The following is a 19,427-nucleotide window of genomic DNA, read 5'->3' as shown; positions in this document are numbered from 1 at the left end:
AAAAAAGTACTGTATTGATTTCTTTATTATTTTCCTGCTCAAGTCCTATGTGTGCTTTTAGGCCTGTGTTCTTTAGCAGCTCCGAGTGTGGGGTTAGCAGACAGAAAACAAAGGCGGTGGTTAGGTCTTTGTGGCATGCTTTCCTTTGTCAAACCAAAACACTTCATGAAACTATCATTTTTCAGGCAGCTCTCCTCAGAATGCAGAACTGACTCGTGATCAGTGGGGCTGTGGGTGCATCATCTGCCACGGCCTCTGATGTTGAGAGTGGTCACATCAGAAGGAGGATCTCTCTCAGACCCTCTGACTGCCAAGCTGGCTTTTCTGCGGTGGAGCTCAGTTCACCCTGCTTAAACTCTTAAATGTTCTGTATCAATAATATCTCTGCAAGTAGCAGTGTGAGTGTTAGTACTCCCTGTCTTTAATCCAGGTTCAAGTCACTAGTATACATATGCAATTTCTGGCAGTGTTTTGCGATCATTTGGTTATTCCAAACAAAACAGCTCTGATGGGAAAGGTTTGCTGTGCTTGGCTGCTTTTCCTTTTTTTTTTAATCCAGAAGAGGGAGCAATAGGAAGAGATAGAAAAGCTGCTGCTTTAGCTGACACCATACCAACATCAAGCTCCTGGTCCCTAGCTTGGCTTTGTACTGAAGTCCTGATACAGGCTTGTTTGAGCTGATGCAGCCTCTCCTATTCATATTTGTGTTGGTGGCTTGTTCACTTTCTTGCTATTGACATTCTGATACATGTTGCACGTATCTATATTGTGTATGAATCCACTGAACAAAATAAATTAAAGGTATCATTAAGCCATGGTTTCGTGATACCAAGTGTTTTGGCAGTATCTAGTCTAGGTTATTCAGCCTAGTTTTTCCACTTTTTGTCCCAGTGTACATCAGCTCCATAATAGTACACTTACACTGGCAGATTTGCTTCAAGATTTCTGTGTGAAGTGGGTGAAGGATTTTATTTGCCTCTAAATAAGAAAAACAAAACAAAACCCAACTGTTGGGGGTTGTTTATTTGTTTTTATAACTTTTATAAACTTTTGCTGACATACAACAGCATGGTGCAACAACTAACTGTACCTGCTCATCACGAGGCATACTGCTGCAGTGCAGAGGAGGAAGAGAGAGCAAGTACTTTAGCATTACACGCTTTGTACAGAAGTACAGCTCCAGCTGGAGGCCTGCACCTGGAGATTCTGAGTGGAAAAATCGTGGTGGGCCTGCCACAAGCATCTTCTGCGCAGCAACACTTGCTGGGTCTTGAGACAGAATGGGCCTAGAAGTTGTTCTGTAATTATTTCCTTGTGTATTCTAGCTACTTTAAGAGATACTTCACCTTTTAAAGCTGAACAGCTTTTCCAGGATGTTTTCTTTCCTTGTGGTCTCACTGATATTTGAGCTGCTCTTTGCTTTTCTTTAAGAACACTTGTTTTGTTTTATTCTACTTTCATAGTTTCTGCCTCCCAACAGCCACAAAGTAGGACTTTGAGCAGCCATTCTGAGAATTTTGTCAAAAATATTTCATTCAGAACTATAATACTAACAGAGAATAGAATAGACTGTCAGTTGGAAGGGACCTACGATGATCACCTAGTCCAACTGCCTGACCAATTCAGGGCTGACTAAAAGTTAAAACATGTTATTGAGGGCATTATCCAAATGCATCTTAAACACAGACAGGCTTGGGGCATTGACCCCCTCTCTAGGAAGCCTGATCCAGAGTTGACCACCCCCTTGGTAAAGAAATGCTTCCTAATATCCAGTCTAAACCTCCCCTGGCGCAGCTTTGAACCATTCCCACACGTCCTGTCCCTGGATACCAAGGAGAAGACATCAGCTCTCCTCCTCCTCAGGAAGCTGCAGAGAGCAATGAGGTCGCCCCTCAGCCTCCTTGTCTCCAAACTAGACAAGCCCTAAGCCCTCAGCTGCTCCTCACAGGCCATGCCTTCCAGCCCTTTCACCAGCTTTGTTGCCTTCCTCTGGACACATTCAAGAACCTTCACATCCTTCTTAAATTGTGGGGCCCAGAACTGCACACAGTACTCAAGGAGAGGCTGCACCAATGCTGAATACAACGGGACAATCACCTCTTTTGATGAGCTGGCTATGCTGTATTTTGATGCACCCCAGGATGGGGTTTGCCCGCTTGGTTGCCAGATAAACACTTGTCTTCCATCTGCAATATGACGCCATCCTAGATCTAGTGAACAAAATAAATGTCTGTTGATCCATTCTTAAATTTTCATTTCTTTCATCTTTGTATGGATAACATGGAGTCACGAATGGTTTGGGTTGGAAGAGACATTTAAAGATCATCTAGTTCCAACCTCTGACATAACAACTCTGTTAATAGTTGTAACTTTTAGCATGCAAATTCTTGCCTTTTTTTTTTTTAATGAAGGAAAACTGAAGATGTAGTAATTGTAGCTTGTGTAATCACATTGATGTTAACTTGTGGTGTTTCACATTGTGAAACACGAGCAGAGTTAAAAGCTCGGTTGATCATTTCCGTGTGCATCCCTGCCTGGGAAGATAAGAGTGTAACTAAATTGCCAGTTGCTGCTCTGTCTGTAGGTCAGCACAGAGGGGGCCAAAATGGGCTTTTCCAGGAGATACCAGTGTCCATTGGTGTCAGAGAACTGACGCTACTAAAACCCTGTGACCCTTAATCAGCACCAGGATGGGAGCAAACAGTAGTTGGACAGACTCAAAAGCTCATCACTGGTAAATCCTTTACTTTTTCTTCTTCAGCTTGTCACTCTCCAGCCCACAGGACGCACTCATCTCCCAGTTCCTCATCTCATGATGATTCTTCAAAGCTGACCTAAATGTGCTCCTGCTGGAAGAATCATACTTCCTTTGGCCCGTTCGTCCCTGCCTCTGTGCTGTCCTTGTACTGGCAGGAGAGAAATGCTAGGGAACGGCTAAAAATAACCAGAAGTGCAGGAGGGGGCTTTGTCTCTTTCAGCATTGAGACCACATGTGTTAAAGTACAGATGTGTTGATGTGATATGTCTGAGTTGATCTATCACTGTCGCTGAAGGTGAAAGGGCACTGCTCCTATTCCTGTCTGTCCTTGAGATGTGACCAGTGCCTGTCTGGTCACATGGTAGATTGCTTAGAATCACCAAATAGAGCAGAAATTAACCTCACCAAAAGAAAACAAAAAGTAGTTTTTCATTTGGTTTCTGAATTGAATTGATTTAATTTTCAGGCAGATAGTCACAAGAGCCAGCTTAATGGAGAGGGCAAGTCAGAGCAACAACAGTAGGATGGCCAATTATGGCAGCGGTGAAACATTCACTTCAGTCTGACTTGAGACGTATCCTTGGCTCTGTTTCTCTCCTCTTCATCCCCAAAATTTTCTTCTTACACTTTCTTATTCCACTGTCTTGCTCTGAGTCATTCTGAGTTCTGGTTACTTTCTCACTTTCCTGTTGCTCTGCCTTTACTACATCCATTTCTCTTCCTCATCTCATTGATCTTAGTTTCCTGATGCTCTGATCTCTCCTCCATTCCCCCTTTGATACGTATCTTTTCACTTTTTCCATGGCTTTCAGGGAATTTCATTCACAGACTTCCCCTTAGATCTTGGCCTCCCTCCTTACGCTGTCCATTCTTTGCTTCCAGAATCTATGCTTAGCAATTCCTGTTCCTTCCTCTGTACCCTTTCCTGCAGCTCCCCACCCCACCCTGATCCGTAGCTGTATCCTCACCTGTGCTGATTATTAGTCTCAGACAGTGCCATGACCATATTAATTTTTAATCCTCATTATCCCATGTCTCTTTCTCCTCCACTTCTTTCACCATGTCCAATGACCTTTTCCTTCCCCAGGCTTTAAATGCCATTTTCCCTTCATGAACCAGTCTCTGTCTTTATTTTGTTTCTGGTTATCCTGCTTAGGCTGCAGTTCCACGAACAAACAGCTCTTTTAGGAGAGTGCTGGGGTTTGCAGTGTTATTTTTATGCCTCTTAAGTTCCCTGATCCACTTTATTGCATAGCCCACGCAAACAGTTGTGCTGGCATAAGGGAGAGGAATTGGGATAGAAAGCATGTATGTTAGCCCTGGTGTTGGACAACATGTCAGTGGAACCAGTCTCCTTCCTTAATTAGTTTTAGTTTTACTAGTTCTTTCCAGCTCACAAATCTGCTCCCAATTTCTGTCTTCCTCTGCAGTATCAGACTCATCAAACTGCATCTCAGTTTGTTCCTTTCCCTCCAAGTCCTTTCTCTTACCTCTCTGCATTCAGAGCAAATGAAGCTTTGCTTTCATGATATCAGGGCACCAGGTGGCTGGAGAAAGCTGTTGTGTGGGGTTTTTTCTGTTTCTTAAGTGCTTTTTATCCAGTGGTGTTTCTCATGCCAAAACAAGAGACTTCTTGATGGCAGTCTTTATTCCTGTTTCTCATTCATCTGTTGGTTCCCTCATCTTGAACTTACTTTATCTTTATAGACTGGGGTGTTGTGGTGTTTTTTTCCTTCATAGTGCTGAAATGGATTTGTATGTCGTGGTTAAAGTCTTTCCTATTAAAACAGAAAACAAAGTAAGTGGCAGATCTGTCTGGATGCTTTGTAACTAGTAAACCGTCCTTGTTCTGTGTCTTGTGCTAAAGATGAGTAAAAGCTTTATAAAGCTCACTTGAAGAACTCAATTCCTACCTTGTCTTTGTCAGCTAACAATGGAACCATAATCTGTATCACGTTTTATTTTGCACCATCAAAAAGTCATAGTTATTTAACTGGAGATGTAATTTCCTGGTACCCTTCATTTATATGGTTTTATTGCACCTCGTCCTCTCATCTAACCCTGGGCTATTCATAAAGCTAACAAAGTCTTTTCCCCACCAAAACATCTTTCTGTCTGGTCAGTCTTGGACTCAATGCTTGAAATATTAAAAGGAGGAATGATGTCTGTGTTTCAGAATGCTAAATCATCAGTAGGATCAAATCTACATTATATCGGATAGCTATTCGTGCTGTGTGTGTAAACTGGTGCTGGCCCTGCATGTGCTGCCCTGGATTTGGGAAGGCCTCCTATCTCAGGACCATTGCTGGTCTTTGCTTACTGCAGCTAGCTCTGTGTTGATGGAGCCTGTAAGGGTATCTGTGTGAAGTTTCTCATTTGGGGGGCATTTGCTGTTTGGATCACTGGCTAAGCTACTTCTGGACCCAGTGTACATGGTACTATATCCAAATACGTGTGTAAAGAGCTGTGCCTGCTGGTGGGGACAGTGCCTGAAACAGCTCAGGCCAGTTAGCAGTCTTAGCATCTGAATTTTTCCTTTGCTGGGATATCCCCCCCTCCTCATTACTCCAGAGGATGAAGGGTTGACTGGAGCATGAGAGCTCCATCTGCTGCCCCACCTTCTGACGGCAATGATTCTTTGAAGTCTGAATGCCTAAATCATCTCTTTTTCAGCAGAGTACTTAAGTCTGTGCCTGCTGTTCACACTGAACTGAACTGTGAATAACCGTAATCATTAAACCATTCCTATAGTGGGCTGGCAATTAAATTCCACTAACCTATGGTCTCCTGTGCCGTGTATGTACATATGATTTGATTCTTCTAGTAAGCTTCAAATGCTTTACTAAGGTGGTAGTTTCTTTTAGATACACGTGTTTATACCATATGCATTGTAAATCAGTTGTTAGACGAAACAGGGCTTTCTAGTCCTTTCCAGAAGACACTCGTGTAGTAATGGATTAGTAATGTACTGATTTAATTCAAGGGCGTTGTTCATTGAAATATGGTACTGAAAAAAGTAACTTCAAGAAGTCTGTTTAGATACCTTCTCTAAATGCTAGACAGAGCAATGGTTGAATAAAATTAATTCCAGGTAGATATGTGTTTTGGGAATACCAAGATGGATCATACTTATTTGAAATGTTTAATAAGTATCCCAAATAACTGTGGATGTTCAGTTGCAGGACCAGCACTGCCTCCAGGTTATAAAAGCAGCTGTAACTCAGAAACTCCTGACAGTGATGACTCAGAATCTCTTCCTCTACCCAGAGATGCAAACGGAGATTCTGAAGAGGAGACAGAAGGAGATCCAGCACCCAAGTGAGTATGTTCCTAGGTTATTTGTATATTTATGTTGTATTGCAAATGAAAAGTGTCTGCATAAATTGTGAGAAAGGGACAGTATTATATAAATAAGGTAAACCCTGTACCTGTGTTAAACTTGATGACATGTTCTCTATGTTCTTTGCAGTCAAGAATATTCAGCCGGCCTGTTTGACACCCTATGGTGGAATTAAGTTATTTAGGGCAATCACATCTCTGTATTACATGGGTTATTTTAGTTCTGTAATTCAAGTAATAAAATCCTTAATGTTTTCCTTGTTTATACTAAGGAGAGACACCGCTTACCATGCATTTAAGTATTTGGTACTTGAGTGCCCTGTTTCTGGTATACTACCTCTTATTGAGAGATCATAAAAACTGCTTATGGGCATGAATTTATGCATTCAGTTAAGTCAACTCTAATGAAAAAAAAACAACAACAAATTGTTTAGCGAATAACAGGAGTCTGAGCATACTCTCATTTGGTGGGGTTGATTACTCACAATTGTTGTGTTAAGAACTTGTGTATGTTTGCTAAGCCTTGTATAAGGCACTTGAAGGGCATTATGCCATCCTAATGAGTGTTAATTGTTACTCACTTTTCTCTTGTTGTCTTATTTAACAGTTTTTCAGTTAATTAGAATTGAACTGGGAAAAATACTAGTCAAAATGCAGACAGTATAAAAATGGAGAAAGAAGTGTGCTGAATTTCAAATTACTTTGTGACTAGAAAATGATATTTCAACATTATACTACCCTTCTTTCTACAGCAAAGCATTCTTAGTGGTTTTTTTAAATGTCAGAGCATTTTTGGCGTGAAGCTTATGCTCCCAATTTTTTAATTGCTTCAAATTATTTTGGATCCTTTTGCACTGTTTCCTTGGTAACGGAAGGATATTTAGTACATAAGACTGTCTGTCTGAAATTTATGTATTTTTTTCCTTTTTAAAATGTAGATAATTGCTATACATGTCAAAGTAAATTATTAAGTGAAATCTTTGTATTTGCAGAAAGCCAAAAAGAGTTCAGGAAGATGATGATGATGATGGCTTTTTTGGGCCTGCTCTTCCTCCTGGGTTTAAAAAACAGGATGATTCTCCAGAGAGGTAATTAAAATAGAACTATATTCAGACTCTTTTCCTTAAACACCATTATTTTAGATAAAATATTTTGTGGCACTATTACAGAACACGTCAATTGTGCACTTCAGATTCAGATGATTAGAATTTGCCTCCACATTCTGAGAACAGGAAGAGCATTCCCTTGAAAGAGAGCACACGGCCCTCCCAGTCCTGGTTGGAAGGCTGGAGAGAAAAAGAAAAAATGTGAATTGTCTGAGTTACATTTTGAATGTCAAATTTCTTCCATTTCCTATGATAAGTCTCAGAGCAATGCAGAAAAAACAAATTACAGCTACAAGGACCTGTACTTCTGTGGTTCGTTCTGGGCTGTGAGAGAGTAGGGCAGTTAGCTTTTGTGTGCTGCAATACAATGCAGATTATTGGAATTGTTTGATAACGCACCAAGGACTATTGTTTGTGTGTCTCCAGGTAGAAAACTAACCTGAACAGTATATCTTTCTGGAAAGCAAGCTGTCAGGTCTAAGCAAATAAGCATTAGTTTATAGCATCTGTTGAGAAGCTTTCCATTTGATTGCATGCAATTATAAAATACTTCCCGAAAAAAATCTATGGATTTTCTACACAGAACTTAAGCATGTCTCACAGCATTCTAGTCTTTACAGCAATCTGTGTGCTTCCTTCTATAATTTGAAATGATAATCCACAGTGAAATTGGTACTTCCAAGGGGACACTTACTGATGAAAGGTACAAGAGAGTTCCTTGATTACTATTATCTTCCTCAGAGCAATAGGGAGCTGGTAGATAAAATAAATTAATACCTACCTATCAGGTACGAGTGTTCACTTCTAGGAAGGTGACTCAATTTATTGTTGAGCTCTGCATGTAACATACAATCTCAAAGGAAATTTCAAAGTTGAAATTTTTTTTAGTTTGGCTAAATTTTTATGATGCTTGGCAGCAGTTACAAAGACAAGAATTAATGTAACTAAGGTTATTTAAAAGTATCCTCTTTGTATCTGTTTGGTTACACTTTGCTGTAATTGACAAACTCTTTTGTAATTGTGGGTATCATGCTTAGTGGAGTTTGGTGCTTTGATGGTCCCAAGAGTAACTAATATCTTTTTCTTTTTCTTGCATTTCATATGCACAATGTGTCATTTTAATTATAAAATTTAGGAAGTCACTAAAAATAATGTGATCTCTAATAAAGCTTGTAGTTTTTCATATCAGCAGAGGTAGCCTTCTTGCTTTCTTGACTTTTGACATGAATACTCCTGTGGTAAAATGTTATGTCAAAGTGGGCAAGGGAAAAGAGGAAGAAAAGAGGCAACTTGTAGTTTGAAGGTTAGAGAGATGAGCAGTAACACAGGTGGTCACTCATCATATAATCTTAGTCTTTCATACATTCCCCCAACTTTTATTTCTACTTAGTAGTTTATTTCCCAAATGTTGGATAACTTGCACTTACGTTCAGACGGCAAGAGTCTGCTCTATAAGTATGAGAGATGAAGGCAGCAAAAGGCACCTGCTATTATTTTTTTGGTTGTGTTTTTTTTTTTTGGTCCTAGTTTACCATACAACTGCTCCTAGCACATACTGAGAAAGCAGATTGAGCAGAGCTGTTTTGCACCCAGCCTGGTTCCCTGAATAGGTGGAAAAGGTGTGATGTGTGGGAAGAGCCTTGTCTGTCTTCCACCCCCGTACACCTGGCCGTCTAGTTGTGCTGACACACTGAGGCGTGTAAGCTGTGCAGGGTGTAGACACAATGCTGATACCTGTCTCTCCACTGCATTGCCCCTAACACTGAGCAGATTGCCAGCTGACTATCTAGCCATGAATAATTTAAACAAATGCAGGCTGTTTGTTTCAGTGTATGGACATACTCTTTATTAGCTCTGTGTGACATACTCATTCTTTTAGAAAAGCTTTTGTTCTGTTACATCTCTTCCAGACTTGTCAAAGCAACATATTCATGATTAGGAGCAGCTCATGTGGCAATTTGCAGCTTGTTAAAATTGTTTGAATCATTTCAGCATAAAATGTATACATGACCATATTTCCTTCAACTTTGGAAAGGATATTGCTGTTTATCAGTGTTAGACAGAAGTGCAGTACTCGTAAATATTCCCAAAGTATTCACACATTGAGGTAAAGAGCGAAGGTTATCTTAACAAATTTTATGTTCTGCATCAGAAGAATGCTGAAATGCCCATCTTGAAGCATGCGTTAGCAAGACCAACAACAGGAAAGCGTTCTTTGCCATATATGAAATCCAATATTCCTTAAATTAAAACTCAATTCATGATAAGTTTTGGGGTGCTTTTTTTGAATGTGTATAGATAGGTACCAAAGTTGCCAACAGCAGCAACGTGTGTTTAACAGAGTTTTATTTAGATTCACTTCACTTGTTCAGACAGCCTTTGGACATCCAGGAAACTGTTGAGAATCACATTGGCTGTGTGCTGCTGAGGAAAGACCCGAGCAACAGGGTTACTCATGTGGGGGGAAAAAAAAAGCATAGAAATGGAAAGTGTGGGAGGGATGTATATGGGAACTATTTTTCTGTTCCTTGGAAGAGCCTTTGAGCTGTGACAGAAGCAAGGCAGAGTATTTGAGATCTGCTCTTTTTGACAAGTTGCGCGGATACAGCCCACAGCATAGATGTTCTTATATATTTTAGTAGAAAGCTTTTTTTTATGGTTTGGTTTAACTGTCTTTCCATGCAAAATAAAGATACTTGTATACTAAAATAAAAGATTATTTTCGCTTTATCTGTATGAGTTTAAATTCAATCTCTTTAAATTATATTGGGAATTTAAAATACGGTCTTAACAAGAAAGAAGGCAGAAAGGAACGGAGAAAAATAAAAGCTGTTTCTTTTTTACAGCAGCTGGGTGGACATGGAACTTCAAATTTAACCCATACCTCTTGCCTGGATTGAAACTTCACCAGTGCCCTTGTCCTGGCCTGACCTCACATTTAATGCTTGTGTCTGTCTATCTGTGGTTGGCTTTCTGGCAGGACTTTCTGCTTTTTATTTGCCCTCTTCAAATCCTGACAATAATATCACTACAGCAGGGCTGTACTGATTAGAATAGGTGGGATTTAGTAGAAAACCATAATTAGCATAATTCAGTTCAAGTTGTGTTATGTTTGATCAACCTAAAGGTCAGAAACTGAAAATCATAATAAATAAAGTGTCTGCTGATAGATTGTGAGGATACTGTCACTTGGATATTTCTTCAGGTGATAATTGTTTGGGTTTTAATTAGCTTTTATTATCTTTAAAGAATATTAAACTCATATACAGAAGTCTTTTCAGTACTGCAAGCAGAGTTTGTAGTATGCTTTGGACTCTTTTCACCATTAAAAGAGATTCACACCTTTCTGTGTTCATAGAGACAATTGAATTGTACTGCTTGCAGAGCTGCTGCGTAAAAACAAATCAGTGAGGTTACCTGGGATCACAAAACTTTTATTCTCATGTCCGCACTCCAAGGGAAAATAAACTTTAAAACCAGAGCAGTTCACTGATTCTGCTTATTGAAGGACAGTGAAACTGTGGTGCAAGGCAAGAATGAACAAAATTGGCTTTATTGTTAAAGAAAGAGTAGCATATATTTGACCTCCCACCTTTCATTGCTCTTGAATCTGGTGAAGGAAGCTAGGGAAGAAAAAAAAGTGTATTTCCTTGACTACACGCTGTAATTTTCCCAGTTTTCTTGCATCCCAGCAATCTGCAGAGGTCCTCCCTGAAAACAGAGAAACTCTCTTAGTTATTTCTGTGGTGTGTGCATAGGTGGCACACTTGGCATGGGGAGGAAGGAGAATCACACTTCTCATCAACATTTGATTTTAATTTTTGTTTTAATCTATTACTTTTTTTTTCATGCATCGAACAGTGGAAGGCTGTAATTTAATGTTAATGGTTATATTACTTCCTCTTTTTTTTCCCTTCAACTGAAAACCAAGATTTTCTTTGTGTTTTTTTTTCTTCCCTCAAGGCCCATTATAGGTCCTGCATTACCACCTGGCTTTAGGAAACCTTCGCAGGACGCCAGGAATAGCAGATGTTCCATAGGACCGTCTGTTTCATTAGAATACTGTACCCAGGTTTGTGAAAACAGAAGCCTTTTGTTTTAGTACAAGCTGTCTGAAATGCTTAAACAAGTAGGAGCCTGAAAAAGTCTACTAGACATACTTTTCAGCATGACAGTTTAATTTTAGACCAGAAAGTGTCTGGCATGTTTTTGCCTGAGTCAAATACTTGAAACATAAATAAGCCTTAAAAAAGAAAAAGGCTGGTCTGGTTTGTTGTGATTTTGCTGTTAGACAGATGATGTACTCACTGAACACAAGAGATCTAGGCATCCTAAACTGTAGTCACAGTAGTTCTTCCTAATGTTTTTCCATTCTTTCTTTTGGTGTGATGTCCTTCACAAGTGAACATCTTGGTAAAGTTCAAATTTTTAAAGGCATTAAAGAAGTAATGCAACTTGTTAGAATGAAAATACTTACCTACAGTTCAAGCTTTTACCCCTTTGCCAATGGGGGAGCAAAATTATTGAATATTTCACATATCTTCACCTCCTTAAAAATGTTTATTAGTGGATGCATTAAATAAGTCTATCCGAAAGATTGCGATCAAGAATGATGCTACGGTGTCAGTAATTGTTCTTATCAATAGCAAGGCAGAGCAGGACAGTGACACACAATTTTTTGGTTTGTGTGTTTTGACTGTTCTCATCAGGTTAGGTAAAAACTAGGTAGAAGTCCTATAGTCTAATCCCTAGCCACAAAATAATGCATGTACTACTAAAGAACATTCAGGAATAAGATATGTGATAAAATACAGCTAGAAGTATGGGGAAGATTAAGCTCCCTAAACATGGGCCTCTAGTACCATTCTGAGGGATTGGAATTGTCTGCAGCGGGCTGGCAGATAGGGAGTAGCACCTTGGAGAAGCTTACATCCTTCTTGAGCAGCACCTCTTAAGCCAGGCAGGATACCCTAAGACATCAAAAACTGTGCTGGATACCAGTGTTTAGGCAATTAAATCTCCTATGCTATGATAAAGTAAATCCTTGTGAAAAATAACAGTTACTCAGTTTATTTCTAAAATACTTACATTTTTAAGTTTAACTCCCAAATACTGTGGGACATGCTAGACATGCTAGGAAGGAATGAGGCAAAGGCTGCTCTGGAACTTCACTTTTCTGATTAGTAGTTGCGAAGTATATAATTCTCCAGCCTCCTACAGCAAGTGTTGTCATAATCCTTCATGAAGAATGGTTGTCTGACATTTTTAAGATACTCATCGTCTTATAACTGCAAGTAACAATTAAGCAATTTATCATAATGACAAATCTCTTGAGGCAGGGATGTCAAAACTGGTCTGCTTATATATTTTACAAACAAAAAAGTGTCTTTTCTCCTAAATATATCTTCTAGCGTCAGCTTTGTTACAGCTATTACAGAACTTAACTTACTTTATTTTGTTCTCTTCATAATAATACTGTATCCTTTTTTACCTTTGAATATGATGATTAATTTTTTGTTTGTTTTTATTTAATTCTTTTGTATTCTAGTACATCTTTAGAGGCAGCTTATTCCATGCTGACTCTTCATTTTATATTGATTTCCCCGTCAAGCTTGAAAGCAGTGTTTTTAAATGTTTGTTTAATTTCATCTTGTTTGAGGCAGGTGGTAATGGAGTGAAATGAACGTAAGACTAATAAGAAAGGAAATGAGACAGACTTCTTCAATTAAAAGTCAATGTGGAGTTTGTCCTTCATCTTCAACTACTTTACAGTACAATTTATTATGAAGGTCTTGTATCTTTGCATTTTTAATTTGTATACAGAGAGAGGGAAGTGTTTTACTACCTTGGTTTTTCAAGATGGTTATTCCTCTTTCCCACCAGCTCCTTCTTTTAAAAAAGAGAGAGAGAATGCAGTCACCCCATTCTCTAAAAATTGAAGCAATATCACAGTGGTAAATAATCAGTGAGGCTTGACTATATAAATGTTTTTGGGAAAAATGACAAGGGAAATTGCTGTTACCACCTTGCATTGATGATGTTTAAAAGTGACCAGCTATTTCTCACCCTCCTTGGTCTTTCAGATCCATTTGATGCAACTGGTCATACAGCTATTAAATTTGCTAAGCCTCCTCTTGCACCTTGTGATCCACAGCCATCTGTAGCTCTGTCGCTTGCTACCTGAAGCTTGCCTTGCCCACAGTTCATACCTGTGCTGGCTCCTAAAGGCAGACAGGGTCAACCAGCTTGGCTAGCTTGGAGCAGTGTCATTAAAGCACGCCAATTTCTGTAGCAAATGGCACACATCAGTTTAAAGTGGCTTATTTCACACTTGCTCTCTTCTGTAGCCCAAATCCCTCTACAGCAGTGCAATGCCAGCTATCAGCAGCCTAAAGTCTTGAACTCAGTGTAGCAGGATAGCTTTCCTGCTTTTCTCCTCCTTTCACTCATCCTCCATTCCCCATGCTCCCGTTACGTGACTCTTCTAGTGAGGTTCTGTACTCTGTTCTTGTATTCTCCACTGCATCACCTCTGCCTTGGGTGCCTTATTTTACACAGAAGGTTCCTGATACTGTTTTTTCCACTGCTTATCACTCTTTTCTTCTCTGATGGTGTCATATCTTGGTTCTAGGATGTCCACTTGGTAACCAAAGTTTGGCATGATAAAAACAAGCTATTCCCCCTCACTTTCTTCAGCCTTCCTTTGAAACGTCTTTGCAACCACCTTATATTCTCAAGTAATGCTCTGTGCTTCCTGAGCATACAGCCTTGTTGTCATCCTACTCCCATGCTTTATCACCCACATTCAGGCTGTAGCTAAATCTTTTCACTTTTGTAGATATTGGGCACCTTAGCTTTGCTTCCAAGGCACTGTGGAGTCACCATTTTCTGTCTAGTTCTGCCTCTGTTCACATCTGTACCGTTTTAAATTACAATTAACTCTGAGCTTTCTGTATAACCCCTGGCATCCATGAAGATTCGTACTAACATCTAGTCCCTTTCAAACTTAGTTTTTTGAGCCATTCTCCAAATAATTGCTTAGAATGCAATGTCAAAAGGGATTGAAGAAGCAAATGACAGAACCAAGAGATTAAACTGGCAGATACTATACAGCCTGGGGTGCAATACTGTGCATGCCATTATGCCTTAGCTTGCATGTTAATCTTTCTAGCATCCTTACAGAATCTGAGCTGGAGCCAGTTCTCCTTGCAGTGCAAAATGGTGATTTTTATTACAGAGATGCATCCAAATGTTGCTAGTGATGGTAAAGCCCAGAGTATCAAAGATGTACGCTTGCGTCTTTCAAATTTACCTATGGCCACAGAGGCTACATGGCTGCGTGCAGAGCAATGTAAAGCCGTACAGCTTTGTGTGTTGCCACTGTGTTTACCAGCGGTTTTACCTTAGGCAAGAGATGGTGCTTTTGGAAACATGGAGACTAAGTATCCATGTTAAAGTGCTAGGACAGGTCTAATCTGGAGTTTCAATCCAGTTTTTTGTTGTCTGACTGGCAGATGCATTGCATTAGGTTTATATGCTCTTCTAGACAAAATCATTCTAATCCTATGAAGCTAAAGTATTTCTTGATGGTCTTAGCACTATGGTTGAGAGAAATGGTGAGGCCGCACCTTGAATACTGTGTTCAGTTTTGGGCCCCTCACTACAAGAAGGACACTGAGCTGCTGGAGCGTGTCCAGAGAAGGGTGACAAAGCTGGTGAAGGGCCTGGAGAACAAGTCTTACAGGGAGCGGCTGAGGGAGCTGGGGTTGTTTAGTCTGGAGAAAAGGAGGCTGAGGGGAGACCTTATCACTCTCTACAACTACCTGAACGGAGGTTGTAGTGAGGTAGGGATTGGTCTCTTCTCCCCGATAACTAGCGATAGGACAAGAGGAAATAGTCTCAAGTTGTGCCGGGGGAGGTTCAGGCTGGACATTAGAAAGAACTTCTTCACTGTTAGAGTTGTTAAGCATTGGAATGGGCTCCCCAGGGAGGTGGTGGAGTCACCATCCATGGACGTGTTCAAAAAACGCTTAGATGTGGCACTTCAAGACATGGTTTAGTGGGTTTAGCGGGCATGGTGGCATCGGGTATACGGTTGGACTTGATGATCTTTGAGGTCTCTTCCGACCACAATGATTCTATGATTTTTGGAAGGTAACAGATAGTAGCGAGGAAGAAGACAATCTTATAGGCCCAATGCCTGCAAAAGGACCCATGGAGTCTGATGTGACTAAAGAATTTGAATGGAGAGCTCAGAGAATGAAGGAAAAACTTACTTCAGCAGACAGCGTAAGTTGGATTTCTTAATTTCTAATATTTTGTTGCTGGACTGTATTTGTGTTTTTCTTTGCCTATTTGTGTGTGAACCCAGTTGCAGTTCTGCTCGGGATGCTAAGTGTTTGCAATTGTTAAGACAAAGAAAAATCCATTGTTTCTTCTGGAAGTTAAGAGATTCAGAAAGCAATTTTTTTATTATGCTTTTTTCACTCTTCCTCCCCACCACTAATTCTTTTGTAAAGGATGAACCCAAGCAAGTTACCAGGGAATCGTGGATGACAGAGCTTCCACCTGAATTGAAAAGCTTTGGATTTGGCCCAAGAACATTCAAGAGAAGAGCTGATGACAAATCAGGCGATAGATCTATTTGGACAGATACTCCAGCTGACAGAGAGAGAAAAGCCAAGGTGAGCATTTATTCATATACACCTGCGGGCAGTACGTATATTGTTAATATTCCGAGAAAACAAAGTAAAGATAACCTGAGCTGTTTAATGAAAATTTTTTTCCAGATTTTTCTTCGTTATCAAAAGTTATTAATTCGGACTTAAAGGTAAAGGCAAGGAAGTAATGATTTTAAGTAACATTGATATGCATTTATTCCCTCTCCCTTCTGCAGTCAGGTACTCTGTATCAGCTCATTGAATTTCCAATTACAGTGTGTCCAGTTTCTTCTTTTATCAAGCTGAGCAAAAAGTATCTGCTGGCCTGTATTGTGGCCTCTATCCTTCAGATTTAATTAAAGTCAATACAGATTTCCTTGTTTTTTACTTCAGACATTGTGATTGCTATAGCGTGTGATTTGCTTCTACTCATCAGGAAAGAGAAGAGGCAAAAAAGTCAACCAGTAAGGATAGTGAAGAAATTGTACTATCTGGGAGAGACAAGAGACTTGTTGAGCAGGTGACTTCATACAATGTAAGTGTAATAGCAAAATACTTCCTCTTCCTGCATTTCCTTTAATTCTTCACTCTTCTCTTCTGGTTCTCATTTTTAGCGCAGCTGGTTTCCATGGTGATGCTACTACAGTCTTTCCTTTTAGGGCCCAAACCTATCGCTGTTTAAGTCATTAGAACATTTGCCGTTGACTTCAACAAGAGCAGGATTGGGTCCTCCAGCTGCTGCTGAAAATGATGTGACAGAATTGGGGTTTGTGTATATTGTCTCACTTTTAGGTGGTGTTTTCCGGAAATCATCCTCATGTGAGCACATGGTTGCTGGGAGTAGACAACCTTAATTAGCTTGCTTCACCAAATTACTAACAGTCCAAGAATAAAACAGCAGTAAAGTTTTAATTTTTGGGACAAAATATGCATTAACCCAAAAGAAGCTACATGGGCTAAGCAGATCAATGCATTAATTACACTGTGTAATTAATTACGTTAACTTTTCATTACAACAGCATTATTACATTAATGTTTCCTCGGTCTCCACAGAAGCAGATAATTTTCACAGACAGATGTTGATTACTAGAAATCTGAAGTCCATGTCAAATTCCCTCTCACTTTCTGTCTGCCAGCCCTCTCTGCCATAGTATATGGACTGTTGCCTGCCTTACAGCTGTTCGTTCCAGTTCTTCTCTGATTTATGGCCTGAAGTCTTATGGAAGGCAATCTGGTCTCTTGAGAGTGTAATTAACTTGAGAATCGCAGCCTTGGCTTATATTACATGATTGAAGTTTATCTGGCACTTTTAATAATTTATTTGTAGTTCATTAAATCACATGTCCCTCTTGGCTTAGAGGCTTGCAAATCCAGAGCTATCAGCACACTGTCTTAAATTTCTTCTGTATTGTCTGTTTCTACTGGCATTATGAATACAGTAGAATAATTGCCATGTAAAACTACAGATTTTGCTCTGGACCATTGCCAGAATAAAACATATATAGACCTTTACTGTTTCTAAGGTTAATGGAATTCTCTCAAAAAAAATTGAAGAAGGCATCTTGTTTAAGAACAATGTTTCTTGGGTTGTTTTTTGGTTGTTTTTTTTTTAATCGGCTCTTTTTTGATTTTCAGGTGTGTGGTTTTTTTCTTTTAAAGGGGTTTTTTTTTTTCCCCCTCTATTCTTTCCTATTTCTTTCTCCACTGACCTTTATCAAGGATATTTTCACAGAACAGAAGCTTTAATTCTTAAAATAGTTTCTTACAGTTAATTCTTTCAATGCTGATGCCATATACGTTCTCTGGTGCAATTCTGTCAACACTAATGCAGTTACACCGCGAATAAGTATTGTCCATTTTCTGTTTCCCATGAGAATCGTTTCTTATGTCATGTATGAGTTGTTTTTTACATGTGTGACGAAGTAAGTGTTTGCACAGGGAGTGAGGGAAAATAAACCTTCGAATAAAGATCTCGTGTTCCTAGACATGAGAAAACAGAGCTGCTCATCTTTTGCTCTTTCTGATGAGAAAATTGGTTTGGACTGATCTTTTGGCTGGTTTGTAATGATTTGAGAGTCTGAGAAATTGACTACTTAGAGATACCCAAATACACTTTACCTGCGTAAAGGAGGAGTGACATAGTCTGGTAAGAACTAATCCTGCTCCTGTGTGAAATCAGCAGAAGTTTTGTGTTCTATTTGGGCTGGGTCATGCTGTTTAGTAAATGTAATTAATGTCCTTGACTTGGCAAAACATGTGCTGTAGCTCAAACCTGTAACCTTGTCCTGTGGGCTTGCAACAGATGATTCAAATACTGAAAAGTTAAGAGCAGTCGTTAAAAACACAACAGTGCATAACAGTGAGATCGAAAGCATATCTAGCTTGTTCCTGCCCCTAGCAGTGACCAAAACCAGATGCTTGGGGGAAGTGTATAAGAAACTGGGCCTGTACTTTGAGATATTTCTCTTGGCATGTTGTCTTCATTTGTCTCTGCTAATAATGGCAGAGCAATTTTTACATTTCTTTTGCATTATTTTTATAATTTCTCTATCTGCAGAAATTCAGCAACATTATGATATCTTTAGTGTCAGTGAATTATCAGTATTTTATTCAGCGTAGACAAGATTACATGTGCTTTCTGCTCTGTATGCTAAATTTATTGTTCTGTTTTCCAGTTACTAAGCTGTCTTTTTTTTCTGGATATTTTAGCCTTCTTAATTCCAATCTTTCCATTTGGGTTTTCTGTATGTTGTTGATATTTTGTAATACTTTATTTCCTCTTCCTTCTTCCCATTTTTCCAGGAGTCTAAGAGATCAGAATCTCTCATGGACATACATCAGAAAAAGCTAAAGAGCAGAGCATCCGAAGAAAAGAACAAACCTCAAGAAAGAAGGCCATTTGACCGAGACCAGGATCTCAAAGTCAATCGATTTGACGAAGCACAAAAGAAAGCTCTTATAAGAAAATCCAGAGATCTGAATACTAAATTTGAGCACAGTAAAGGCAATATGTTTTTATAACATAAAAGCATGAAGCTTTTTTGAAGTGAAGTCAATTAAACTTTGGATACTTAATTTTTTTAAGTATTTTTCTGTAAATATTTGTATGCAAAATAAATATCCTGATGTTTAACTATTTTTTCCTTGTCTGTAAATACTCTGTCAGGGAGGATCATCTGTACTAAAACTAAACTGGTAAGGGAAAGCCCTGGTATTAAAAAGTTAATTTACTACTTTAAAACATTGAGTCGGATATATATATATATATATATATTTTGTTAACATAAAAGTAATGAATTAAAATAGATATTATTTTAAGGAGCTCTAGAATTGATGTCACAATGGAGTTGGCAGTTTCCTTCTTTCTCCTGCCATGCTTAAGATGTTCTTGCTGAGCCTGACTTGAAGGCCGTGCAAAAATCCCCTTTAGGCTGGTGGGCAAAAAATTTCTTGACTAGAGTTCTTGCTGGGGAGTATAAACTCAAATGGCAGCTTTTATGTCTGCCCAGTGCTTCTATTTCTATAATGCTGTGTCTGTACATAAATACAGATTTATATGTATGC

The 19,427-nt window shown here is 39.2% G+C and overlaps 1 protein-coding gene across 1 annotated transcript; it reads left to right on the top strand.

Moving 5' to 3' along the window:
* Positions 1-5,876: 5,876 nt before the first annotated feature.
* On the top strand, positions 5,877-18,999 carry GPALPP1 (GPALPP motifs containing 1). The gene is made up of 7 exons (XM_009703509.1): positions 5,877-6,076; positions 7,090-7,185; positions 11,167-11,275; positions 15,358-15,492; positions 15,723-15,887; positions 16,300-16,398; positions 18,666-18,999. The coding sequence occupies exons 1-7, from the start codon at positions 5,877-5,879 to the stop codon at positions 18,882-18,884; spliced, it is 1,023 nt and encodes a 340-aa protein (XP_009701811.1). The 3' UTR covers positions 18,885-18,999.
* The last annotated feature ends 428 nt before the right edge of the window (positions 19,000-19,427 follow it).

Source organism: Cariama cristata, unplaced genomic scaffold (genome assembly GCF_000690535.1).
Source record: "Cariama cristata isolate BGI_N322 unplaced genomic scaffold, ASM69053v1 scaffold19037, whole genome shotgun sequence".
In the NCBI taxonomy this organism is placed as follows: Eukaryota; Metazoa; Chordata; class Aves; order Cariamiformes; family Cariamidae; genus Cariama; species Cariama cristata.
Note: the sequence above shows the minus strand (reverse complement) of the source record. Positions and strands in the feature narration are given on the sequence as shown.

Coding starts and splice junctions, on each gene's coding strand:
- GPALPP1 (XM_009703509.1), top strand. CDS start 5,877: ATGGATCATACTTATTTGAAATGTTTAATAAGTATCCCAAATAACTGT. Junction 15,888..16,299: donor ACAGAGAGAGAAAAGCCAAG/GTGAGCATTTAT, acceptor TCTACTCATCAG/GAAAGAGAAGAGGCAAAAAA. Junction 16,399..18,665: donor AGCAGGTGACTTCATACAAT/GTAAGTGTAATA, acceptor CCATTTTTCCAG/GAGTCTAAGAGATCAGAATC.